This window comes from Dryobates pubescens, chromosome 4, assembly GCF_014839835.1.
Source record: "Dryobates pubescens isolate bDryPub1 chromosome 4, bDryPub1.pri, whole genome shotgun sequence".
In the NCBI taxonomy this organism is placed as follows: Eukaryota; Metazoa; Chordata; class Aves; order Piciformes; family Picidae; genus Dryobates; species Dryobates pubescens.
The window spans coordinates 42,086,694-42,114,393 of NC_071615.1; the positions used below are offsets into that span (position 1 = coordinate 42,086,694).

At 41.6% G+C, this 27,700-nt stretch overlaps 1 protein-coding gene across 2 annotated transcripts in view; it reads right to left on the bottom strand.

Annotated features, from left to right (window-relative positions):
* IGF2BP3 (insulin like growth factor 2 mRNA binding protein 3) overlaps positions 1 to 27,700 on the bottom strand; it is a 120,196-nt gene that overhangs the window by 20,482 nt on the left and 72,014 nt on the right. Inside the window, exons 4-10 of one of the 2 annotated variants that reach the window (XM_009908687.2) lie at positions 26,288 to 26,339; positions 26,132 to 26,195; positions 17,513 to 17,797; positions 15,232 to 15,366; positions 14,582 to 14,704; positions 12,036 to 12,171; positions 10,104 to 10,235 (exon numbers count right to left, since the gene is read on the bottom strand). In XM_009908687.2, coding sequence (XP_009906989.1) covers positions 10,104 to 10,235; positions 12,036 to 12,171; positions 14,582 to 14,704; positions 15,232 to 15,366; positions 17,513 to 17,797; positions 26,132 to 26,195; positions 26,288 to 26,339 — 927 coding nt within the window. The remainder of the gene's footprint in view (positions 1 to 10,103; positions 10,236 to 12,035; positions 12,172 to 14,581; positions 14,705 to 15,231; positions 15,367 to 17,512; positions 17,798 to 26,131; positions 26,196 to 26,287; positions 26,340 to 27,700) is intronic. The other variant, XM_054161184.1, reaches the window with a different exon arrangement.

The window sequence follows — 27,700 nt, forward strand, 5'->3', positions numbered from 1 at the left end:
AGCTCTTGACACTGGTGAAAGAAATCCCAGTGTGTTCCTTTTCCAATACTAATGCTAAGAGCTTGAGCCTTCATTGGAAACAAGGACTCATTAAGGAAAACTTATTTAAAGTTTTAGTGGATAAGTCTAACATAGCCTAAGGTTTAACAACACCATTTCAAATACCTCCTGTGTCACCATTTTGTACAACAGCTAGAGTGTTGCTGCCAGTGTAGGTTAACAGAGTGAAGCCTGAGCTCCTCCATCCTCTGAGCTTATTTAGAATGGATTTATGCCCTCGCTACGAGTCTCCAATATTCTGCCATATTCACTACCTGAAAAGCCATGGCTACACTCAGGTGGTCACAGAGTCCTTCAATGCTGATTTCAGTCAGTTGAGAGCTAGCAAAGCCATTTAGAGGAAACAATGTGTATTTTTAACTTCACTCTGGATGCTCTGAAGCCTCACCCATTTTCCCAACACAAACTGTACTGCCAACATCCACCCAGAGCTTCATCTTCACATGAATTCCCAGTTGATAACAAGCAGCATGAGTGGTGGAAAGGATCTCCAATATGACAAGGAACTCCCCCACAGCAGCTTTAACACCACACTTGCAGCAACCTTCTCCTAGCACAGCCAGAATCTCATCACACCACCATGCTCCGTGGTTTGGGTCTCTGAGCTGGCAGCCTGCTGCGTTCAGAGCAGGGCTGGCTCTCCCTTGCCCTTGCAGCCACTACTGCTGCATCACATAAGTAACTCTTGTTTCACTAAGTAAACCGAGAGCATCATCCTTCTCAAGGCAATCAGCCCACAGCATGGCCATGCAACTCTGTCTCTTCCCCCTGTATCAGCCCTGGACACTCAGAAGTATGTTGTGAGGGTAAGAGCCCTCTGTTCAGCTAGCTGAGCTGAGCCATTCTTGGTTGACACCCTAAGCAATAACTCCTGTCTGTATTTCCAGTGTGGATACTACTGCGTTCCAACACCTGAAACTCAAAACACAGCCAATTCTTACACAATGGTCAGTACCTTAAGTGAGATGCTGCTAAAATCATCTCATTTATTACTACTCACTCCATTGCTTGGCTCTTCACTTCAGTACTTTTCATCACCATCATCTTCTACCTGGCAAGTCTTGGGGATCTCCTCAGACTACTAGAAGTCACTAACAGGACTGCACCTATCAGAAGTGTTTCCAAGATGAAAGCCTAGCCAGGGTGGAAATCACAGAAGCAGAGAAGGAACATTTTCTGGCAGGCTGGTTACAAGGCATTTCACAAGCAGGAACAGGTCTGACATATTTCTGAACGTGACATGAACTTCTTGTTTTTGCAAAATCTGATTAGCCACAATGCCAAAAAGCAGCAATCTGCCACCTTTTCATCTGAAGAGGCAGCCAAAGGCAAAAAAAAAATATCAGCATAAGGAACAGATTGTGAAACTACGTAAGCAGGGATTTTGCTGGTCATTCACAAGCCGCACACACAGGTATTTAGCGGTGCAACACTGCATGACCACCAAAAGTGTTTACACGTAGAAAACACTTCCACTTCCAAAACAGTGGTCCATAGGGTACTCCAGACTCCTAGAAACAGCCCATGGAAAGTGTGGGTTTCAAGCATGCAGGTATGCAATCAGTTCTGTTTTACAAAGACACTGCTCTCAGAAGCCTTGGCGCCCACAAGAGAAACAGGTTGTGGAAAAACTGAAAGGTCACTTATTTTTCCATCATGTTTAACAAACAACCCAACCAAAGATGGAGCCAGCAACACCAGAATGAGGGCTTGACCTATTTTTGTTTCTGGCCTGAAGGAACTCAGCACACTCTAGAAACAAAATATTTGGCACCTTAAGGAATTTTCTGTTTAGTTTAACAATCACAAATTGCGGAGCCTGATACTTGGAGCTTGAGAGTCTGAGATGTTCAAACAAGAATCCAGGAGCAAGAGATGAAGACAAATTCTTATCTCTTGTCCCAAGGAACTACAAATTTCACTACAAGTATTCAAACCTGCCGCAAGGAAAAAGCTATTTTGATTTTTAGAAGTGTGCATTACCATCTAGTCAACGCTGCTATTGGCATTACAACTACCTCAGAACACTGAAAATAATCCAGTAAAATTAACTGGACATTTCAACATCTCGTCAAAAAAAAGCTGTTAATTTCCCAGATCTTTGTGCCCCCTATAGCACCAACTGCATTTTGCCTTCCTCACTTGGAGCCAGTCCATCTGCAGAGGTAGAAATGTTTCTCATTTCCCTGGACACGGGTCCCTGCCAACACAGCATGGTAAAAGAAGGCAGCTTTGAGGCCTTGGCAGGACCAACCACTTTCTCCACAGGGCAGAGCAATTTCCCAATGTTATGCATCACAGAGTAAATTTTAGTTGTAAACAAAGCATCATTAATGAATTTAAACTAACCAGCAGGGAAGGTGTATTCAGGGCACTAAGGTTACAATCTTCAAAAGAAGTCTAATTAAGCTGGTAGCATTTTCCACACCCCCCCCTCCAGAAAAGGCTGTTGTCTTAGTGTCCTGCAAGATTTTGTGTGCCGCACATGCATGGTTTTCATTTCACAGATACAAAACCATTTTGTAAAAACACTGGCAAATCCTTCTTCACCCCCTAAAACCACATCCTCTTTTGGCTGGGATGTAGGGCAGCTCCTCACGAAATCATCTACTGCTTAACAAGCTAGCCAAATTAGGGCAAAGCCACTTACAGCTACATGCAGTACTACTACAGGGTACTTTAAATCTAACAATTGCACAAGCTAATCCTATTGAACTTGAACATCCAAAGGAGCTCAGCTCCACCAAGTAAGAGTCAAAGCACCTGGGAGCACAGGACAGTTTTTCCTCCTTCTTGTCTGTCATTTATGCTCAGGGCTTCAAATGAAGGCCCTTCAATGAAGGAATTTTTCATTGTAAATTCCCTTTCTTTCCTGCCAAAAGCACAAAACAGTTACTACTTCTCTTACATTTCTGATATAGATGATCTCTTTACTATCAATAAAATTGCTGGAGAATAAAGAAGGAATCTGTCTTGACCACATCTTCTAAGGAGAAAAAGTTTTCCATTGGCATGTTTCCCACCTGCAACAAAACTTCAGGAAACAGCAAATAGAAAAAAAATTGGAAAGCAACCTATCAGCCTGCCTGTAGAAGGCTTTTGCCACCAGAAAGAGGTGGTTTGATTCCTTGCATTTGTTTACTGTAGGAAACTACCTTTTCTCTTCCCTTCCTTCTTTGAATCATGGAACCATTTTGGTAAGAAAATACCCTTAAAATCACCAAGTCCAACCATTAAACCTAGTGCCATCAGGTAACCATTAAATTATGATCCTCAGCACTGCATCTATCTATCTTTCAAATACCACTAGCCCCCATGCCTATCAACAATCCTAAAAATTAACTGTGAGACTAGAGAAAAGGTTAGAAACAGTGTATTGCAAGGGCAGAGCTTCAAGAAGCTACAACAGATGCGCAAGAAGATCAGTAGAGAAAGCAGTCCTGCTGCAGAGGAGCATCTCTTTACCTCAGCTAACCACCACAAAGCAGAGGTTCAGCTGTCTCAAAGAATCTTAATCTTACAGATGCAGGAGGACAGCTGGCATGAGCTCCACTTGCAGGAGAAAGTTGTGTTCCCCTTACCTTCCTACATGTTTGAGTACACCTGCCATGTGACAGAAATGATTCTACCACCCAGTTGCAGGACATCAAAGGGCAGGCTGGGCTCTCCACAGGTTAAACCACCTTCTTCCACACCACTGGAATGCCAAAAGCCAGGCCAGAACGCTACAGCAAAAGCGCGGCCAGATGCACAGTTAACCATGCAGTTTCCATTGTAAAAGGAAAGGTGTAACCCCTTTGGCTCCAGTAGATGTGCCAGATACATTTAAAGCATGACTGTATGCAGCTGACCTCTTAACACAGATTGGGGGGTTTTTAATTTGGAGCTTAAAAACTCTTCAGTGTTGCAAGGGAAACTTCTACTCCAGAAAAACCAGCGTGTGTACTTTCTCAAAGTTGAGAGGACAAATGCAACAATTTCATCACAACAGCTCTGAGCAGTACAATGCCACCTCAGAAGCACTTTGGATGGGTTATTTTCTGAAGTATTTGTGGAAACATATCATCAGAAAAACAAGCCCAGAGCACATCACTCTTGCAGAATCTTACTCTCCTCCCTCAGACAGATCCCAGTTTGTCTTGCAGGTGCTCAGCTCATGACATACGTTGTGAGTGACAGCGAGCAGACTAACAAAACTGTTTGCAACTGTATCACATCTGAATGCACAGAAGCATTTAAATTAAGGAGAAAGATCTAAGGATAAAGAGATGGTGGTGGCTCTCCAGGTCCAAAAGCAGCTGGACAGGACATCAGCTACTAATATGCACAGGAAGGCTACCAAGCTTTAGTATGGTAACACAAGGGCACATATCCATGAAAAGAAACCAGCCAACATTACTTTTACCATATCACCAGGGTCATTAAGAACAAAATCATGCCTATTTCACAGTGCAAAGACATTAATGTCTTAACCAAGACATTTCTTAAGCCCCCTTTTTTCCTCAAACCTTAAACCATTCCAATGATTTCCACATGTTCCAATTCACTTGTTTGTTGTTTTTTTTTTTTAGGAGGCCAGGACAAAAAGTACACAGACCTTGGATATTTGCAAAGAGAGACAGGAAAACTCAGGGGTAGAAACACAATATGTAATTCCACTGCAGACCTTTTAAATGACTACACTAAATGACTTCTTAAAAGCAGACAATGAGCTTGGATTTTGCAAATCAGCTATTCAGTTGTAATAAAAATTGCTGCTAGGGATAGGTGACTATATTAAAAAAGGTGTTTTAAAAAATAATTAGCCTGCACTAGACGTGGTGCTCAGTTTTAGCCATGGGCAGTGGACACGTGCACACATGTATGTTTATAGACAGGTTCCAAGGATGGCTTTTGCCTTCCTGTATGGGCTCTACCACCAGGACAAAGGGTAAAGCAACAACCAAATTCTTAGTGAGACAGAAAATGTATCTTAGGAGATTAAATTAGATGAAGCTGAACCATCACAGAGAATCACAGAATGGTTTGGGTTGGAAGGGTCATCTAGTCCAACCCCCAGCCCCTCTGCAGTCAACAAGGACATCCTCCACTAGGATCAGCCCTGTCGAGCCTCACCTTGAATACCTCCAAGATCAGGGCCTCAACCGCCATCCTGGGCAACCTGTTCCAGTGTTCCACTACCCTCACAGTAAAGGACTTCCTCCTAATGTCCAACTTAATTTAACTCTTCTCTAATTTAAAACCACTGTCCCTCATCTATCACTACAGGCCTTTGTAAACAGTTGTTCTCAGTGTGGCCCAGCCTAAGACATTAAAGACTGGCTCATGTTTGACAACATCATTTCTTCAGTTTGTGACACCCTTGAAGCAGCTGGAGAACACGTGTTGGTGTTCCTGTCAAACACCTGAAAATTTTGCAGGAAGAGGGAGAGGAAGCATCACACAGCTGCTCACATTAAACACCTAAACCTAATTAATCTGTCCCAAGCTCCTGAATACTCTAGGAATACTTGGCTACAGCTGTAGAGATGCTCAGACCTGTCACTTCAAGCTCTGGCAATGTAACAAAACCCCACATCTGCACAGTAAATGGATTTCTTTCATTCCACCCATAGGAAAAAAAAAAAAAGCAGGAATGTGACAGACAGTTGTTTCACTAATTAAGATGACACTTCAGTTTCTCTGGGAACAAGTCCTACACAGAGTCATAGCAACACCTTGTCACTAGAAAATAATACAGGATCGGCTCTACATGGAAAAATCTTCTGCAAGTGCCCAAAGCTCACCTAACTACCTCTTCTGACCCAAGGGAGGGCCACCTGTGAGTCCACCCCCACAAGGTGAGGAAAGGGTCCATACAACCATATTCAGAGAGAAGCTGCAGAACTCTGGGACCTCATTATGATGTGTCTGAAAGGTCACTATATGGTATGTAAGCAGACATTCATAAAAGGACGTCAGTGGCATTAGATGCCAAGAGGTGTCTCTGATGACAGTGTAGCTGAAATTGATCTCAAACAGGAGACAAGGAAGAGCTGCTCCTGTCCAGCCTTGAGAAGTCAGCAAAATTTGCCCTGACAAAAATGAGACAGCATCAGGATAGGTTTCTTAAACCCTCACGACAGCCATGTGTTCAGAATGGCTTTTCAGCTGCCTGAAAGGGATATCCTCAATACCAGCTAACCAGTGCTGCTGGGCATACAAGGACATCCACTCAAAAGCTGAAAGGACTTGGGTGATCCAAACCTGTTTGCTAAGGAACTTGGTAACAAATAGAAAATACATAGAATAAACCAGGTTGGAAGAGACCTTCAAGATCATCGCGTCCAACCCATCAACCAATCCAACACCACCCAAACAACTAACCCACAGCACCAAGCACCCCATCAAGTCTTCTCCTGAAAACCTCCAGTGATGGCAACTCCACCACCTCCCCAGGCAGCCCATTCCAATGGGCAATCACTCTTTCTGTATAGAACTTTTTTCTAACATCCAGCCTGAACCTCCCCTGGCGCAGCCTGAGACTGTGTCCTCTTGTTCTGGTACTGGCTGCCTGGGAGAAGAGACCAACATCCATCTGTCCACAACCTCCCTTCAGGTAGTTGTAGAGAGTAATAAGGTCACCCCTGAGTCTCCTCTTCTCCAGGCTAAGCAACCCCCGCTCCCTCAGCCTCTCCTCGTAGGGCTTGTGTTCCAAACCCCTCACCAACTTTGTTGCTCTTCTCTGGACTCGTTCCAGCAAGTCAACATCCTTCCTAAACTGAGGGGCCCAGAACTGGACACAGTACTCGAGGTAAATGGACATAATGTCTCCCTGTGGTTTCTTCATTAATGCTGCTTCTAATGACTCTTTCTTTGAAGCCTCTCTTACTCAGATTTTTAGTTTTTAAATCCCTTATGAACTCTCCTGGATCTCCCTCTACAGATGCCTTTAGCCTTTCAAATTATTTCCATCTCTCATTTGGTCTTCCAAGTATACCCAGTCCTTTTCTTTTGCCCTATTTCCACATGCCCCAACACTCTATTTAATCACTGTCTTAGAAGTTGGTCTACTAAAGGGGGGAAAAAACAGTTGGAGAAGCATAAACCTCAGAAATTACAGAAACAAGCTTCATACACAAACAACATTAAAAGTCTTTGTCCAAAGAAAGTGTAAAATAATTTTAAAAATATAAATAAAAATATTTGTGGGGTTTGGAAAACTGCATTTATTAAAAGATAAACTCACTCTTTTTCTTCTTTCTCACTCCTCAAGGAAGAACAGCTTCTCCAAGTAACCCTGAGGGGCTGGCTTCCCTGAGGCTCACAGACCCACCTTCCTCTTTTCCAAATAAAGTCATATTTAAGAAGGAAACAGTGAGAGAATTTTGACTGTTCATGCATTTGTCTCAGAAGTGCTTAGTGCCAGGTTCAGGGGCTGGCTTGGTACCAACCCCAACCTCTAACAAAAGCTGTCAGAGTTTGTCCTCTGAATCTGTGAGTTTATCCTTTCTTTCTACATATTAGCTTGTCATACATCTAGACTGTCTGGAACAGGAGCTGATTGAGAGACTGCACAGACACCATGAACAAGAGCACAACAGAACTCAGACAGTGTGGTCTTTTCCACCTGCAGTTACTAAACTTTTAAACAATGACACTTGTTTCTTGTTTTGTTGTTTGCTTTAGTTTGGGGCTTTTTTCCTCCCCAGATGTTAACACTGTCCTAGTTCCAGAAACCTGGAAATTGTCAGACCAAACAAAGGGATGAAGACACACTGCCAACAGAGAGAGACAGACAACAATAAGATTGAACTCACCGAATTCAAAGCTGTTTTAAGTGCACAATGGGAGTGAAAAAGAACCACAACAAAAACAGGGAAAGAAATAAAGATAACCAAAACGAGGAACAGAACTGTAGGTTTACAAACTGTAGGTTTGAGGCTGGTGAGAGGCCTTGAGCACAAGCCCTATGAGAAGAGGCTAAGGGAGATGGAATTGTTAAGCCTGCAGAAGAGGCTCTGATGAGACCTTATTGCTCTCTACAGCTACCTGAAGGGAGGTTTTAGCCAGGTGGGGGTTGGTCTCTTCTCCCAGGCAGCCAGTGGCAGAACAAGTGCACACAGTCTCAAGCTACACCAGGGGAAGTTTAAGCTTGAGGCAAGGAGAAAGTTCTTCACAGAAAGAGTTGTTGGCCATTGGAATGGGCTGCCCAGGGAGGTGGTGGAGTCACCGCCCCTGGAGATGTTCAAAAAGGGATTTGACGTGGCACTCAAAGCCATGGTTTAGTAGTCATGAGGTGTTGGGTGACAGGTTGGACTTAATGATCTCAGATATGAATATGAATCTCAAGAACAGCAAGGCAGTTTGTGCAAATCTAGATTAAAAAGACAGAAGAGGCTATACTTTTCATTACCACTAATGTAAAAAAACATGTTACATACTGTTAACAAATCACCTCTAGTTACACTCAAAATAAATCAGGGCAATCCATTACTACAGACAGCATTTTATACAACACAATGAAACAAAAACCTGTCTTCTTTTAGTTTAGCTTGCCACTCTAATCAAAATGCAGAGGTGCCAAGGAGGAGAGAATGTCATAAATAGAGGCACTGGTATTAGCAGTAAAATAACCAAGTATAAGGACATTTCATTTGTAGCATTCATTGGAGCATGTTTTCCTGATAAAGCCTCTCCTATGTGCCCTAGAGTTTGTAAGATACTCGTAACACCCAAGTTGTTCATTCCCATAAACAATCCTGAGTGTGGAATTTTTCCTGTTCCTCTGGCAAAACTATTTAGGCAACAGCTATCCTTTGGTACCATGTACAGAGAGCCACTTCTGTTATTTGATGAAATTTGGTGTGCAGTGCTGCATTTTCACTTTTCTAGTTCATGAGGAGCCTCAGACTTAGCTCTCTAGAGGTTATGTAGAGCAAAGAAGAGGTTGCCAAATTCTGTCACCCGCTTGTCAGGGTTAATTTTCAAAGTTCATCTTCCACTGACTTGCTAAGAACAAGCACCACCGGAAACAGGGAAGAGATGTACAATAAAGTTGAGGTTTGGGGGTTTTATGTGACTAACAGGACCATCTCTGTCCAGAAAGCCTCTGGAACTTCATAGATCATAGATGATCATAGATGATCATAGAATGGCTTAGGTTGGAAGGGACCTTAGAGATCATCTACTCCAACCTCCCTACCACGGGCAGCAACACCTCTCGACTTGGCTGCTAAAGGCCTCATCTAGCCTGGCACTGAACACCTTCAGGGAGGAGGTATCCACAACATCCCTGGGCAGCCTATTGCAGTCTCACCACCTTCATACTGAAGAACTTCTTCCTAAGATCCAGTCTGAACCTGCTTTTCCTCAGTTTAAAACTTCCTGATACAGCAGATTATCTTCTGCACCATAGTAAAACGCTCCATTTACAGTCAGCACTGGATTCGACTATGAGTCTATTGAACTTTTCCCACATATTTCTTAGAGAGCAATGTGACAAGTAAATCACAGCTTTCTGGAGATTCCTCCATGTAATTTAAATCCTATATCTTTAGCACTACTGCATTTCAACACGGCTTAGACATCTATAAAACTACTACATTCAAGCATCTTAACCATATCTAGAACCCCCACTTTATGGCAAAGTTCTTTTACTCCTTTTTCCCCCTCCTTTCCTGGTGAAATTGCAGACTGGCATCATTAATTACCAGTTCTAGAGTTTCATCATTTCATTTTCTATGAGATTTCCTCTGATAGTAATTAGAGTTCTCTAGAAAACAGTATTTATCACTTCTCTAAAAGCCACTATTTTCTGACGTCATTGAGCACTGCATTAAATACCCAACGAATGCCTGCTCCCCACCACAGCCGTACGAAATACTTTCATTGTGCCAGCAAGAAGGAAGACGACATCCCAAAAGCTGACAGAACACAGCTCCTAAAAGACTAGTTCCAGATTTTTGAGGCAATTTGGCAAAACCACAGCAAGCTGATTAGCTCTGGATAGCAGCACTATACAGCTGAGTATCACCCTCCACTAACCATCCAATATCCCTTACCCCAAATGGTGGATATGAAGCAGCAGCAGCAGCGGAGGCAACACTCACTGCGGGAGGTGGTATTCCTGAAGAAGAAGGTGGGAACAGACCCAAGGCATTCAGATTTAATCCAGGAATTAAATGTGCTTGAAGCTGCAAAGGCAAGAGAGTTACTTAAGATTTATAATCCTGATTATTAACTTTAATCAAAATGCTACTTGGCATAGGCTATTAACCCTTTGGAGATGTCAGTATGTTGTTTATAAAAATATATTTCATCTCCATTACTCCAAGAACTCTGCTTCAAATCAATTTCCCAGGCACACAGGCAGGCCAACAGTATAAAAAGCACGTAGTAGAAGAGGCAGCTGGGAGCCACTTGCTACATCTTAACCAGTGAAGCATATGACAAACCTTAGAGCAAGAAGCTGAGGTGGTAGTAAAATTTGCTTTCAGAACAAACCAGTTGAGAAACAATAATTTTGCTTTATACTAAAGAGACAGTCCTGTAGAAATAGAAAAAGCCTATGTTCAAGCCCTAGGTTTTCATGCACTGGGGTACATGCCATGCTCTATCCCCATCCTCCCTCCCATGCCTTGCAAAAGATGAAATGAGATACCCCTCCTTTTTTGCTATGAAAGCATCAGCTATAAAGTTGCACGTCCCTTACTTGACCACATCTGACAAAAGTTGCAGCATCATGTGATAGGGAGTGTGTGCTATCCATGATACAAAACTTGTCTGGCCCTTTTTTTATACCCAGTAATAGACTGTTTGAGAAATACCACAGCTAGAGACAGACACCATCTCAGGCCATCAAGAAAAGCCAATCATGAAACACCAAAACTCCCCAGAAATTTCACCAACTGAAAAACTACCCTAATATTCGTTACAAACTAAACCTGAAATCCAGCCAGTTACAGAGGTGGTTTCCTGCTAACCACACCCCTGCCAAATGTAAGAGCAGCCTCAATCTCTCCCCACATTTGTGCTCACTCTGTGAAGTGTAAATATACCACTATAAAACTCATGACTGTGGTCCTTGTGTGTAGTTTATGTCCTGCAATTTACTTATAGTATGGGAGACAGGGAAGAAGCAGGGAGAATATTCTCTGCAGCCATTAGGCAAACCCTGAAGAACAGCCACATCTAGAAACTCAGAGACTGCTATGAACTGAAAAAGTATTTCCACTCTGACTCTAGACCACAGATTTGGATACAGACAAAAAAACCCACTCTTTATCAAAAATCTCAATCATTTCTCAATATGCATTAGTAATACTTTGGCAAACTAAATGAGGTGCGTTGGTTTTATTAGATAATAACCAATCCTCTTTGAATAACTAAATGCCTTTATCATCTATATCAAGAAAAGCCTTAATAAAATCTTCTTAAATTAAATAATTGAAAGCAGCAGAGATGCTTCTCCCACATGTTATGCTTTTAACATGAAGGAGCTGGGAATCACTAAGAAATATGACAAGCTAGAACACACAAACCACAACAGCAGATAAGCACAGGTTCCTTTAGCCTTTTGCAACAAAACCCAAGTGAAACCCTAATTCATTTCCTCAATCTAAACCCATTTCTCAGTTCCCCTACTCAAAAGAAATCAGAAAAGCCTCTATTAAAATAGCAAATGTATGTAAATAATAAAAACCTTGTCCAAGCCCCACAGATGAGGCAACAGGGAGAAGCCACAAGAGGGGAATTCTGATGTGATATCAAGAAAGAAACGTTTGCCAAGAGAGCACTGAGAGAGGGCAGATGCAGACCAGAGAGTCTGTGGACTTCCTACCCTTGGAAATGTTAAGAGGGGGCAAATCCTTACACAATTTCATTTAACTTTCAAATGGACCTTATACCAAGCAACCCTCCTGCTAGGCCAGGTGACCTTAAACCCCCCCCATGGTTCTAGTTCCAAAAAGGGCTTATGCCACAAGACAACTCACATTCATAGCAGCAATGTCATTTTCATAGGACTCCCTGATTTTCTTCATAATTTCTTCCTCAGCCTTGGCACAAGTTTCAATACTGCCTTTAACTGTAATGGTCCTTTCTGGATTATAGAGTGTCAAGTCCTGCAATCTGCAAATGAAACAGAAGCACAGTTAATTAGCAAACAGTGGAGGGCGGTCACATTTTACCACTGGAGCGCAATGACATCCAAGTGTGTCGAGTTTGCCCTCCAAAGAGCTGAGTAATAATTCATAACAGGGCTCAAACAGTTCTCAGAGAATCTGGAGAAACTCTGATTCTCACAGCAAATACAACAAAAACCACTGCAGTGAGGTTTGGCATCAGATGGTTGAGATGTGTTTAGGTGCAACACAAGATAGAAACCATCACACTCCACAGAGCAGTGCGGCACCATTCTACGTCGCGCTCCACGCCAGCCCTACCAACAGAGAGGGCTTCAGACATTTTAGACATCCCACAAACAGACCATAATAAACTTTCTTTCCTTGAGAACAATAGGGGATTCCTATAGGAAAGGGGTGGGAGGGGAAGCCAAATCCTCAGTGAAACTGCAGGAGAGCCTCCAAATCCTCATAACAGGAAAATCAAAAGCTGTGTCCAAGTCAACATTTGCTGCAAAACACCAGTAGCTCCTCGGGGGAAAATGAAAGGGGTGCAACATTAAATGAGTACTTTGTTAGGTAACAAATGCTGACCTGCTATGGTAAAATGGAAGAAACTGCCTGGGAAGCCACAGCATTTACTGAGAAAAGGTGAGTTGAAGGGGTGAAGGCAAAAAAAAATGTAAACAACAACAACAAAAATTCAGAGCAGGATGCAGGAGGGGTGAGGAAGCCCATGACAGGAAGGGGCTAGGAAGCAGCATGCAAGGCTTGCTTTCTTGCACAGCAGGCAGCATGGCAGCCTCTGCATCTCAGGTAAGCAGTGCCAAGCACAAAACACATCCAACAAGGCAATCCTTCAGTTTCCAGTGTGCAAGCACTGAGTTACTGCCTCAGGAAGGAAAGTGGTGGAAAACACCCCAAAGAAGGAACACTTTCCCAAGACAGCTGCCAAGCTGGACAAGCTTACCAAAAAGCCTGAATGAAGAGATCAGGAGAAAGACTAATTAGACAAAGCAGAATCAATGGGCACATATGCTCTCCTATGCACTGATTAAACCAGGCAACTTCATGGGGCTGTTTCAGGCATAGCATGACAAGTATAATCCTGAGGCTACGGTTTTAATGCAAATAAACCATTAACTTGCTAAATTAAAAAACTCTCTGCAAGTGTTTACAGACAATGTGTTATTTGTATCATCTATAAAGACAAGTTGGTTTCACAGAACAAAGTCCATTATCCCACGTACGCTGTACATTTAACGTTCTCCCTTTAAGCAACAGCATTGGCAGTCTGTGTACTGTTTGCAAACAAAATGTTTATGACAGCACATGCCAGAGCATGCTGGCCTTACAAAACCCTATTTTCACAACACATTTATTTGGGTGCTTTTTCTCCAATTGATTCATTTCTCTTCCTCAGACAAATTCCCTAATTGTTTACATACCTTCAGGAGGGCCTCCGGTTCCACCCCATTTTGAGTTTCCTGGGTTTGAGGAACTTCATTCACCCTTAGCTTTCTTGCCTTCATTTCAGCTACTTTCTGCAATATACTTTTTTTGGGTCTCCTGTGTGTATCTACACTTCTTTGTACATCTTCATGTTCCTTCCAAACTTCCTCCCTTTCCTACAGCCCATAAGACTTATTGACACTCTGACTAAGGCCTAAGTTCAGGATGTCCTCAAAGGCTTGAAAGTTCACACCAGAGTATTTGTTATTCAGAACAGGAGGTTCTCTGAAGATACTGCTTCAGGGTAAAACTACTACTAACAGCCAAGCTTCTACAGAGATGCTGATCTAATCAGTGAATTGCAGACTTCCAGTAAAGGTGAAAACTCCTGTTTAATCTCAGCTAAATTTGAATAGGTCTCAGTTACCTTCACAAACTCAGCTACTACTTCAAAACAGACTAGTCAACGTATCCCAGTTTGACTGCTAGTGGCCAAAAGGGACAGAACTACCACTAAAAATACTCTTTCTGGTTTTCATTTGCTTTGTCCAAAAATTTATTCTCTATCAGAAGTGAAAAACATCACCAGTTACACTCATTTTCACATGTAGCTCAGAACTGATCCAAGGCTTACAGCTTCAAATGCTCATCATTGCGTATGGTGTAATATGTTAAAAACAACTGACACTTTAAGTGTAGTCTAACACAGGCTCCACATAGCCTATGTTATTTTTAGGCTTGCTCTTGACTGAGTTTATATTGAAGACTCACTGCTTATATTAAATTTAACTAAGATTAAGTGACACTTTAATCTGCATTACAGAAAGGTCTCCAAAAGGCTGTTCATCTCAGCCTTCAAAACATAAATAATGTTTTTGTAAGAACCCTGTACCTGAATGCACTCCAGGGGCATTGCTGCTATTTGAGATGCCTCACCAAAAAGGATTAGGCCACCAAAAACTTACGGAGATATTGTGATCTTAGTGTCCGTGTCCTGTTCAATTTTCTTCAGGTTTCTTCCTTCTTTGCCAATAAGTCGGCCAACAAAGTTGTTATGTGCCAATATCTTCAAGGGAATTTCTTCTGTACTGTAATGGAGGTTACATCCAGTGAGACTTTAGGGACCATAGTTTAAGTTATTGCATATTATGGATAAGTTTTCATTGCACAACTCCCATTCACTTCCACATTCACACTAGATGCAGAATAAATCCGAGCACAGCACACTCTCCCACACTATCATCTAGAAGATTTATTGTAACATACTTGCTGAATAAATCTCAGGCTAAATTAGCAAGAACTGTTGGGAAGGAAAAAATATATCTGAAAGCTTTTAGGGAGAGCTTACAGCTTGTTATGTTCTGATTAAAAGCTATGAGTTGCTCAAGAAACTTCAGTATTTGCTCCAGTTCACCTCAAAATCACAACTAGACAATGGCTGAACACACAGATGTGTGCTAGGACTAATTCAGCAAGCAAAAATTCTTAGTTCTCTACCTACTTAAATATGGATAAAGAGTCACTTGTTAACAGTTTTTCAGGATTCCATCTATCAATGCAGTCAATAAGGATTCAGTATTTTTAGTGCTTCCATGGTGAAATGCCTTTTACTCACAATTTAGTGTCTTGAGCTTCCTTTTGCATGATCTCCATGATAATTTTACAAGCTGTTGAGCAACCTTCAGGAGTTGAGTGGATGGTGATGGGTTTCTCAGCAGCACCTGCATTCTCTTTACGATGGATATCAATTCTTGAAGAGAAAAGAAAAAGAAAACACTGATTGTAAGCTGGTACTGTATGGTAAGCCTTGCATGTTTCCAACTCAGAACTAATTTCTTTTGAGCTAAAACAGAGTACATGTAAGTGGTTTAACTACTTACAGACATCCTAAATGTTCTTCTTGTTTTGTTACAAAGAGTTTCTCCCATCTTGATTTTACCAACCAAATCTCATCTTTGTGGAAACTGGCATCTACATCTCTCACTAAGACCTCATCAAGATATTCAAAGATGTTGTTAGATAGATGATCTATGGTAAATCACTGAAGGCAACATTTGATCAAGCTTTCCCAATAGTACTACCAGCCCTGTCGTTCCACTGATGACCATATAAGCTACAGCCAAGGCTTTGTCTCATCCTGTCTTTAGTGACCTCAGCAGCAGAGTTCCCTAGCTCTTCTCTGCTAGCAAGCAGCATTGCAGTACTTGTATTCATCCTCAAGATTACTTTCCCATGCTTTCTAAGCCTAAAATTTGTCCTAGTATTACCTTTCTTCTAGTTCTACTGTCCTCCACCCTAAATCTACCAGCCTTAGTCTACACCATGGTTTATGTTGCTCCAGGAATTGAACTAAAATTAATGATGACCTACATGAACACAATGCTTTGGATATTATTTATCCTTTGTCAATTAACTGTGGGTCACATACACTTTCTATCTGCCTTTTGCTTCCCCCTCTCTCCTCCAAATCACAGTTGCTCCCAAATTAAACCACCATGCTGCTGCTTTTCAATAATCCTCTTCATTTTTTGAGTTCTTTCTCACATTAAGAATTCATTTTGTTGCACAACATAGCGTTTTCTAAGAAGCCCATGGCAATCCTTGGTGCAACTGGAAGTAGATGACATCTCTCCTCTTATCCCCAAACCAATGAAAATGTCAAAGTTACATATCTGTGCAGTTAGCAACCTGGGATTTTTCTGCTCTATCCAGATTTCTTTTAAGAGATAAAAGCTTCCCTTATGTCAATCTTCCATGATTTTTATAGCCCAAGAGTGTTAGAGATACCACCTGAAAATTTGGTTACTCATAAGCAAACCACAATGAAGTCTTGACAGGACATCACAAATCTCTTAAATGTCTGTTTTTAAACACAGCCACTGTGTTACACTGCTGGGTTACACATGCTAATGAGAGGTTGGAAGGAGCATCGTGATAGTCCCAGGTTTGGGAGGAGAGGAGCCACCTGTGTGTTGGGGGAATGGGAGCTCATGTGCGTAATTAGAGAGGATTCCTTTATCCTCATTAACTACTCTCAAAAATTAAGTCACCAACACTCATATCCATCACACCCCTCATGCACAGCTGATTTTCAGGTCTTGTCTAATGTAACTACAGAGCTGGGGGCTGAGTACTGCTGAAGGCAGCACCTTTCACTCTCCACTCTTAAGGGTATCCAGGAATAATTCTTTGACCAGAACCCCTAACTCCCTCTGCGCTTAGCTCTTCCTTGTGAGTAGGGATTTAACATGCATTGAAAGCAATCTCCTCCAGGCTCCCTAGATCCTAGTGCTCTAAGCTTCTTAGGTCACTCAGTAGCTTGCTTTTTGCCTCCCATGCTTTTCCTTAATCTGTGTTTTGGTGTGGTCTTCAACTTGATCACAACAAGTGTATTCAACAGGTGTGAGGTGTAAGGAGGAGTGAGGGAAGGCAAGATTATTCACACCCCAACCCCTCCATTTAATTTTGTTTTCTGTTCTTGAACTGAAAATATTTGTAAAGTCTAAAAATATCCCAATTGAAGCTTGAATTAATAATTACAGACTTGGATACGTTGCTGCACTGACTGTCTACTGTAATACTGCGTTATGTCCCGCAGACCAACATAGCTCTTTCGGTTTCACTTTTTGTGCCAGGACACTATTACTACATCTGCAAGCAAACTCTCCAGCATCAGGTACCACCAGCACTGAGCGGTTTCATTCTTTTCAAGAGGGAGAAACAAGTCAGATAGTATTTGAGCATGTGTCAAGGACAGAAAAGATTTCCTAGCGACAGCTATCTTCATTTGCTCTCTGACCACACAGGTTAGTTGTGAAGTTTTACAGCTTTCCCTCTACATGGGAGAGGAGGTCACAATATTACAGCTTTCAGCGCAGTTTGGTGAAGTCACTTACTTGGACTGTGTCTGCTTTGTAATGTTTCTGATTGTTGCTCCTTCCTTCCCAATAATGGCTCCTACGAACTGCGTGGGAACCAGCATCCGTAGAGGAACGTCCGACTGTGGTTTCTGCCTTGTGGTTGCACCGGGTGACCCTTGCCTTGGGGGACCCCTCTGCCCAAATCCACGTCTTCCCTGGGGATGTTGCTGTGGAGGTTGCTGGGCTGCCATTTCATCAGGGATGTATGCAACTTTCAAGGAATAGTTTTCAAGCTGAAACCCGTTCAGTTTTTCTATTGCTCTGTTTACAAAGTGGAGGAGAGGGAAGAAAACAAAACCACAGTCATGTGCAAGGCCTTATGAAAAAGGGAGTCATTCAGACATAGACTTTTGCACCTTCTAAATAGCAGGACCAAGCAAAAAAATGGTTTCAAGATGAAAAGTAACAGTCAAAAGTCTCAGTCAAGATTTGGATCACACAACTTTTTTTTTTTTTATTCTCTCTCAAGTCACATATTAAGGACAAGTTAGTTCTTGCTGGCTCTGGGCTTCTGTGCACTTTAAAGGTTTCACTCATGCAACCCTATCAGCAAAACCTCACAGGAGACAGAGCTTATATGCTCAAAAGCATTCTTTTGCCTGGTTTAATTTAAATCAGTTTCCCAAATAGAATTAAAGCTGCACCAGAGGGAAAACTTTTTAGCTGCTATCACAGCACCTTCATTAAGGTTTTTGCCAGCACAGCTGTTTGGCTGGATTTTTTGCAATACCTGACACAGCCACGACAGAGAGTGGGGTGGGGAGTTGATGGAGACACCACAAAAGAAAGACACAAAAGAGAGATTTGAAAGACGACTCCTGGTTCATTCTCAGCAGGAAACAAATCCTTCAAAACCAATCAATGGCATTTGAAATAAAAGCAGATGACCATGGCACCTTGCAAGTTAACAACTAGTCATGTTGTAAGCAGGTTGGAAAGTTAACCAGGAAATAGAATAAACCAGGTTGGAAGAGACCTTCAAAATCATCGTGTCCAACCTAATGAAACTCTCCATAGATGCAAAGGTGTTAGAACATATTTCAGTGGTGTTTCAAGTTCTCTCCTGTCCTTTCAGGCAAAGTGGAGCCCTCGCACAACACTCACGCCATGGTCCTGCACGCTGAATAGCCACCCAGTCGCTCCGCTCTCCCTCTGCCCAGCCCTCCTAATCAAGGTGGGACCAAGTTTGCAAGTCAAACAGAACTGCTGGTCTCCCCCTCTTTGCAGAGGCAGCACAACTCTAGACTTAAAAACAAGTTTCTAGAGAATACCTGGTGACTGGAAATTTTTACTCACCATAATGAAGGATCCAGTAAACAATAGGAATAACTAAGCCACATGCAACACGTTGGTAAGCTACTGCTATAAAATTTAACATTTGCCCAAGAAAGACTTCTCAACTTTTGCTGCAGCAGATTTATTATTCAGATGATCAGTGATACACTGATACCATTGAAAAGTGTGTTGATTTGGGGTAATGCATAAACACCAGGCCTAATCTTGGACCAAAGATTACTGCTGAATTTCATTTTAACACAAAATTTCAACTCAAATCAGTAGGGGGAGGGGAAAGTTTTCATCTTACCTTAAGGAACCTGTCAGCATTTTTGTTAAAAAGCCCAAGTAACCATATGCTCTGGAGTCAGAGTTAATCCAGTCCCTCTGCTCGTGTACATTTTCAGGCTGTTAGTGCCAGTGAGCAAATGCTACTCTCAGCAACATTTTTACCTCTGCCCCACTGCAGACAAAGGATGGTGCTAGTCAAACCCCTACATTTTCAGGTGTCCAGTGAAGAGTACTATTCGCCTCTTGGGTGTCCAATATGACAGTCTGAGTCTAAAGCAGCTGTTAAAGCCAAGCAGCAGCTTTGCAGGTAAAACCTGGTATGTGGGTACTGAGGACACCATGCCACTCACCTCCCAAGGGCTGAACAAGCATCCTCAAAATACTTGAGAGTCCAAGAATAAAGAGCTTCTGAGAAAGCCAGTAATTTGTGTCTTAAAAGCAGTGTTTAATAAGGGCTGATAATAAATAAGGCCCAAGGCAACACCAATGAAGAACAAGGAAAGCAAAATATTGAATAACTGATCACTGCTCATTAAATACTTGTGTTCACCAAATGAGACACAGGTCCTCTGGGAACAGGGCAAGAGTGTAATTACTCCCACAACAGAAGAATCTCTTACAGCATATGGCAAAAGAGAGCTAGATGAAAATCTGCTGAAGCCATTTCAAAGCTGGCATCTCTTAACTTTTACTCCATGGACTTTAAAGAGCATTTGATTACAGAGAAAAAACTCCTTTACAAACACTGAGGGCAGTGAGCAGGCAGACCAGAGAAACTTCTGTTCCTATGGATTTGTCTCTCAAGTCCTAATTTCTGCATAGATTTCCAATGCCAAAAAAGCATTTTGCTGAAGTGTCACTCCATGAAGATCCTATCTGGGAAATGGGTCTGCAGCCTTCTGTTTTTATGCATCCTGAACATACCATTTGTTATTGGTATCTATTTCTGTGTTGAGTCTTACTGAATCAACAAATTTGCTACCAGGGAGACAAACAGCAAATAATGCAGCCGCCTGTGGTAGTTTTAGGAATCAAACCTTACGATATCAGGGAGATGGAGCACCAACAATTTCGTCAATCTGGTAGGCTCCAGACTGACACCCAGCCCAACTTATTTCCTTCCACACACTCATCTGACAAGTTCAGACACTGCTTCTTTCTCAGAATGCTCCAATCTTCTCCTGGTTTAGAGCATCTTAAAACAAGAACCCCAACACTAAAAACTTTATATTAAATCAGTGCAAGACACTTCCCAATATTCCTTAGAGAAGAGGGGGAAGGAAAAGACCAGGCTTTTTTTGCAACTAGATTACATGCCTATCATGATTTCACAAGAAATTATACAGCAACAACTAACATATATATATATATGCATGCCATATTTTTCCTGGAAAGAACATTGGAATTTTTCTACCTAAGAACAAATGATGAATTGCTAAATGGTTCTGCATGACTATAAGCAGCTTAAATTCAAAGCAAGCTGAGAAAAGTTCATTTGCCGCTGCGGGAAAAATCAATTATGTGACCAATGAACAAGCTTTGGCCACCAAAGCTGTATGAGGACAAAAAAAGGTACAGAAAAAACACTGGATTGGTAGGTTTTGAGCAAGTATTTGAAGGCAAACCTGCTTATAGGTTTACTTTTTCTAGTTAGATACCAGACGTACTGCAGAATCTCTAGTACTGTGTACTAGATTCTCTAGTATACTTAAGATACCACAGTAATATCACTTGTTTCAATTAGTCTAGGCAGTTACAGAGAATAATTTACCTAATGAGTCAAAGAGCTCTCCATATTTTATAAGCTGACTTGTTTCATAATGTGATTTGGTCAAGTGATGAGAAGTGAAAAGAGTAAGCAATTAAATTCTTCTCTCCCGAGCCTTTCGTGAAACTGATCCTTTCTGGGTAGGTGGTCTCACATTCTGCACTGGTTTGGGCACACAGAGGGGAACACCAAGATAACTAATCTTCAGTGATGTAGCAAACAAACAGTTCTGGTGCATTTCTTAAAGAAGACAAGCCCACAGCTTTTCAAAAGTTACTTTAGCTGCTGAGTCTGGTCTTCACATTCCAACACTCGAGAGTTTTCACTGGCACTATCATATACTCTCATTTAACTGTTCTGAACTCATTTTTATCAAAACATAGGGCTGGAAACAAGCAACATGATGATTCAGCAATCCTTCAGCACCATAACAAGCCAAGAATTTTAGAAACATCTAGGCTCTGTGTCAGGAGAGAGAAGGGGGAAGGAATAAAAGAAACCCAGAAGAGAGATGAGCAATTAAAAACTGTCTTCTACATGAATGCTAAGTTGCTGTAAAACACCATCTGGGGCAGGTACCTACAATCAGCAGAGCCATCCTTGCTCCCTAAAAAAGTCTGATCCCCAGAGGAAAGTTAGTTACTGGTTCTTCACAGCACTAATGGCACCTGTTTTAGTCAAGCTAGCATTGTATCCACCGAATACACATTAAATCCAGCTGCTTTTGTGAAGCACACACTTGCTTTAACTGATCACCTCAGAAAGTTAACTCCAAACCACAGCAACACCACCTCTGCCTTTCTGCAAAGACCTCTGCCTTCCCAAACAGGACTGGGAGTCTCCTTTCGAGACCACAGGTGCATAAAGGCCACACAGATTACCTCTGGCAGAGTTCACAACCAGTACCTACTAAGCAAACCACAAACCATCTTTTTAATGCAAGGGCTACAAGTCTTGCATTCACTTAATGAGGACAAAGATGGAGAAGAAGAAAAAAACCCAATCAGTAAAATTCCCCAGTAAGAGAGGAATTCTCTCAAATCCTCTTTAAAATGAATATTTAGTGAAAATGGAAAGTGTTTCATATGCCAGCAAGAGCAGTGTAGATCAGGAAAAACATAAGACAGTGTAAATAATTTCTTTATAGGACACATTGATTGAGAGGCTGCAGTGACTGCTGCCTGCGCTCTGTTCCATCTGCACAGCCTGGCTTACACTGACATGACACCTGCTCAGAAATGAGAGGATTCCTGCAGAAAAATGAAACCTCTAAGCAAATATTTTGTAGAACTAGTCACCTGAGTCTTTCTGCATCAAAATGACATCTCACTGCTGTCCTCTCATGAGCTGCCTGTGAGAGGATGTTTGCACAGCCTTCTCCCTTCTGATGCTAGCGGAGGTTAAACATGCTAGATAAATGAGTACAGTAAAAGCACCGAGTCTTGTGCTGGAAATCATTCTCCCACTGAGAGCACAATGACACTAAGCACTGGATGGAGAACATATTTCACTCCCACACGCGGCTCGGAGGTACACCCCCTTTCTTTTTTATCCTCCCTGAGCAGGTATTTGCATATTGAGAAGAGAGATACACATGGTAATTTTATTTGGGCATAATGATTTCTTTGTGCATTAAACAATAAAAAAAGAAAAAGTAGTTCTCATGAGCATGTCTGAAAATAAATTTAAACCAAAATAATCTAAGATTATGATCATAGACCACTGAATCCTCAGTATGATCGTTCCTATGGCAACATTAGTCCTGACCCAAGGTGGCATGTGGAAGTACTAGTTATGTGAACCCTAATTCATTAATCAAGGATACATTATATGCCCACAGAGCTTTGTGCTTCACTGGAAAGGTAAAATAAATTGTTTCCTTTTGCAAGTATTTTAATTAAAAGGTGACCACAGGTGTCTTCAAAGAGTAATATACCTGCTTTTATCTGCAAAGATGCAGATTCCAAGCTCCTCACATTGCAGCCCACAGCTAGAATACTCCATCAGTTATAAGGCATGACAGAGAAAAAAAAGATATAAACCACATACCTAGCCCCATACTTAAACAATATACACCTACTCCACATGAGGCCAACTCTGCATGAAGTCTCCCTTCCAAAATCCTAGGCAGAGCTACACACACTGGAACACTCTGGAGAGGGAAAGGGGAAGTGGTGTAACATCTGAGCATGATAGCCATAATTTAGGAGGCAGCATATCAAAGAGCCAGCAAGTCCTGCTGGTTGCAGTCAAGGATATTAGGAGGGGAGGGGATGCCCTCTGGCAAGCAGGTCATGAACTGACTCAGTACCTAGGTGCAGCTGGTTGGGTTGTTCATACTGAGTGATGGGTATCAAGTTCTACTGCTTGCCCTCTGATCTCTCTTCCAAATATTCCACAGTCTACCACAACGTGCAGTAACTGCATGTGCCAAAAGAGCACAGATATGCTTTGCAAGGTCCTCTCCAAGAAGGAGAGCAGCAAGGGCAGTTTCCAACTGGAACAATTCCTTCTTCCTCCCAAGTGCTTCCAGGGAGAGGCAGAGAGGCATGGGGCGACAGTTGTCCTAGCAGTGCCAGCCTTCCTCTCACTACCCACAGCCCTGAAGAGCAATGGGCAGTTTTCCCAGACCCATGCCTGGCTCTGTGCACATTTACACAAACCTACCAAACTTCCCACAAGTACCTGATTTGCCACACTGACTTCTCCGCTCTAGCCACAGAAAAACAAGGAGCAGCATCCTTCTTCCTGCTAATGCAACCTCACAGCCATCCAGCTAGGAATGAGGAATCACCTGTGGTAGGTCAAGCCACAGATCTCCATTCCAACTAAAAGTCAGTAACTGTGCACATGTCAGATTTTGGGTGCTGTGTGTTCTTTCCAAGACTTGTTTCCCAGAAGGACTGCAGCATTCTTTGCAGGTTTCAGTTTCCAAGCTAATTTTGGATGCAACTCTGTACTGAATATGCCACAAACTCAGTACCATCCCAGAGTGGGGGGGGGGGGGAAATTGACAACATGGTATTTGCTTCAGAATTCATGGCCAAAAGCACCACTTCCCCTAGACAGCTAAACTTCAAAACACAAAGCTTGTTATCAGCTATCAATCCTCAACAGTTCTAAAGACAAAGTCACTTCTTGTTACTGCTTGCACTGTGTGGACTGACCAGCACTGCTTTCTTCAGCTATCAGCACTTGCACACCACTCCCCATTCGTAGCCATTTATTGTCCACGACAGCCAGCTCCAAGAAGCAAAGCTAAGTCATGTTTGAGACAACGATTCAACTGAACCACAGTGACTCCAGAAAAGCCACACATGCATTGGTCCTCTAGAAATTCTTTACTGCACTTCCTCAGGTTGTTTTCCTACAAAAAAAATTCTGTCCAGCCAATTGTTCTCTTATGGGTTTCTAAATGATGCCAAGGCTGCATCCTGAACCCAGCCAATCTAAGCTAACATTTTCTGTACAGAAATGAACTCACTCCCTGAAAAAAAAAACAACTGCCTATATCAAATCATTTACAAAAGCAAACCAAAGCTCCTCCGTTCACTCTACTTGTTTAAGGCAACCAAATTGTGTCATCTTTCAACTTGCACTGCTCCGAGTCCACCTCCAACACTCACGCTGGATGCTAATTCACCTGCTTCAGACTCATGGTTTTTCAGTTATTGTGGTATGATTTCTCATGCAAAACAAAATTTCATGTCAGATGCTTCTTTACAGTCTGGGCTTATCTCAGCGTTTCCTCAGGTTTAACCTTATCATTTAGCAAGTACAGTTTGAGGAGGGAGAAACTGTATGCTGATGTTTTCAACCTCGGAAAGGAGTACACAAATCCAGGAACCCACACCACAGAGGACAAGCAGCTCAAAATGACATGAAATGCTTCTTTCCCTGCCACATTAGGTACCTTCTGCTTACACTTTGTTCTTTGAAAGTGGTCTATGCAGCAGTGATTATTTTTTTTTAATGTGGCACCTTAAGTATTTTCAAAGCTAGAAATTCAACATTTTTCTTAATTACTGTGCAATAGAATTAAAAAAAAAAAAAACAATGGAAGACCCTGAGCAGGAATTTATTGAAGGATTCAGGTTCTAAGAAAAGGCAGGTAGTGAACCCAAGAAAAACACCATTTCCTTCAGCTCCAGCGCACACAGGAGACGCCACCGACACAAGTTTCCCATCACACTTGTTTAGAATACACTAACAAGCAACCTAACACTTTGAAAGATTAAGTACATGTGTTGCATTCAAGTTACACAGAAGGCATAATTACTTAATTATATGTACAAATATTGTTTCACTTGTAATTCTGAATTAATGCACACCATAAGCATTCTCTGAATATTAACTGCTGATTGTAGTTAGCCACAAGGTGGCAGAAATTTCAAAGTTAAAATAAAAGAGATGATTGTAGGCTATCCCCTGGGTTGGGTTTTGTTCAGCCTACTACAGCTAGCAAGAGGGGGGTGTGTGGGGAAGAATATTTATGTTACTATATTAAAAATTACAGAACACACTAGGGTTTGTTTTTTTAATACCTGTGGTGGAACAGCACAATTAAACCTATAGCACAACATATAATAATATGGATGTTTAAAGGAAAAAGACATACAAGCATTAAAAAAGTAAAGCATTGTATTTCACTTGGTAATACCTAGATTAAAAGTTAAACTACTCATGTCTTAAGTAAGCATAAAATACATCATTTATTTGGACTTTTGGGTTTTTGAGTTATTTCATTCAAATTACCACCTTTTGTGTCCTTGGAAGCAGTATTAAGTTTTGTAATTTAAAAAATATAGACACAATTACAGGGAAACCATAGCAAAATAACAGAAGCTGAGGAGAAGAATGGCAGGCACAGAGCAACCAATGTTATAAAAGGGTACCACAAACCTCTTTTAGAAAAACAGCTACAAATTAAGCAGTAATTACAGTTCTCTGCCACTGGCAAATCACTGACTTGTAGCTCGGCCCTCTCCAGTGAAAGAATGTTACCCACATTTTCAAAGTTATTAATTTATTTTGTTTCATCAAAGTTCTGGGAAAGCTGATGACAAACCCCAGCAAATTAAGGTAAAGCACACGAGCTGTAGGGAGGTGAAGACCAAGAAAGCTTCTCAGAAATTGTAGCTCACATGGTCAGAAATGAAGTCACATTAAAAATAAAAAAAAGTTAAAAACAAAATAAATCACAGGAATATGAATTCCAAAATCCAAGTTGGACCACAGCAACAAGTAAAGAAGATACTCACTGTCTAGCCTGGTCCTTATTGCCATATGTTACATTTACAACTGCAGTCTCGGTGTCAGTGTTCACTAGAGGGGAAAACGCAATGAAAAGAGGTTAAGTTCAGCGTGCACTCTCTTCCCACTACAAATTTAAAAGCCATTTGAGAGTAGAGCCATACCTTGCTCACAGTTCTCCACTGTTCCATACTGAGCTAACAAACTGTCCAACACCTGTCAAAAGAAATTACAGATTTCCATTTCAGCACAGATTAACAAAAGCCTGTAAAACCGCTAAAATCTGTGATAATTTCATCAGAACACAGAAGATTCAAGACATGCATTCTAATAAGGAAGAAATGTTCACTGGTTTTGGAAGAACACACACACCCCACACTCATTTTCTCTCTCACATCAGAAAAATCTGCCTTGAAAACCTCATGAATGTGAAAACACTGCACAGAACTCCACGAAGTCACACGGTGCTGCAAGTCCCAAACTTGGAAAATAAAGCTTCAAGTCACCTGGCCCCAGAGTGGGCTGCAGCGAAAGCAGCAATAATTAGAGAAGAACAAACCTGAAATGAAATCTTTCAGTGCATCCCAAGCACATTATCTGTTACATTGTCACAGTTTATTTCTCCTTCCCAACACAGAGGTCATACACACAAATGTGTGTTGCTTAGCGGGGGCTTGTCTACATGGAGAAGTTAAGTGGAATAACCCGTGCATTAAAAGATGTTCCACGATTATTTTGACAGTTTTCCCAAAGACCCATTCCACAGGAACCACTTGCACATTGTATTCTTACAATTATCTGAAAGTCACAATTAATTTGTCATTTGGTAGAAAGCTAGGGAGGAACAGGCAAAAAAAAAAAAAAGGGACATGACAAGGGGCAAAAGAAATCGGAATAATTTTCTTCAGCACAATTTGTTTCATTCTGGTCAAACAGAGGATGAAGAAGGGGAGAGAAACATGGAGACTTTGAGGAAAATCAAGGTGTCAGAATATTTTAGTCAAGACATCAGAGTACCAACAGTTGTCTCACTTCCAGAATTCACGTGGCATATAGTTAATTTTTCCCCCACTTCAGGGAACAGTCACTGTGGTCATAACTAGCACAGATCAAAAGCTGCGGTTTATTACATCCTAATGTTTTGTCTCAAGAACTAAAATGATGCTGGAAAGGTTCACAATTTATACCAAGAGATAAATAAATAAATGTAAGCTGGCAGCTTCTTGTGTGACCCAAGTGCCATTCTTCAATTAGTTTAAAGCAAAACATCAGTATGGAGGGGAGCAGGGGGACAACAACGGGGTGCAATGGACACAACCCTTTTGGGCAAGGAAGGAGGCAAGGAAACAAAGGACATAAGGAAAGCAGTAGGCGTAAGAACACGTGTGCAGCTTCTCATTGTTTCATGCTTCCACTTGCTATAACCAGCAATTTAGTGTGCACAAAACCTCAATCCCCGAAACTGCAAACTCCAGAGACTACATCCTCAGGAGATTAACTATGTAAAATTATGATTTATTAACGTACCCCATACTTTTACTGCAATATAAAAGATACTTTTAAGGTAAAATGCAGTT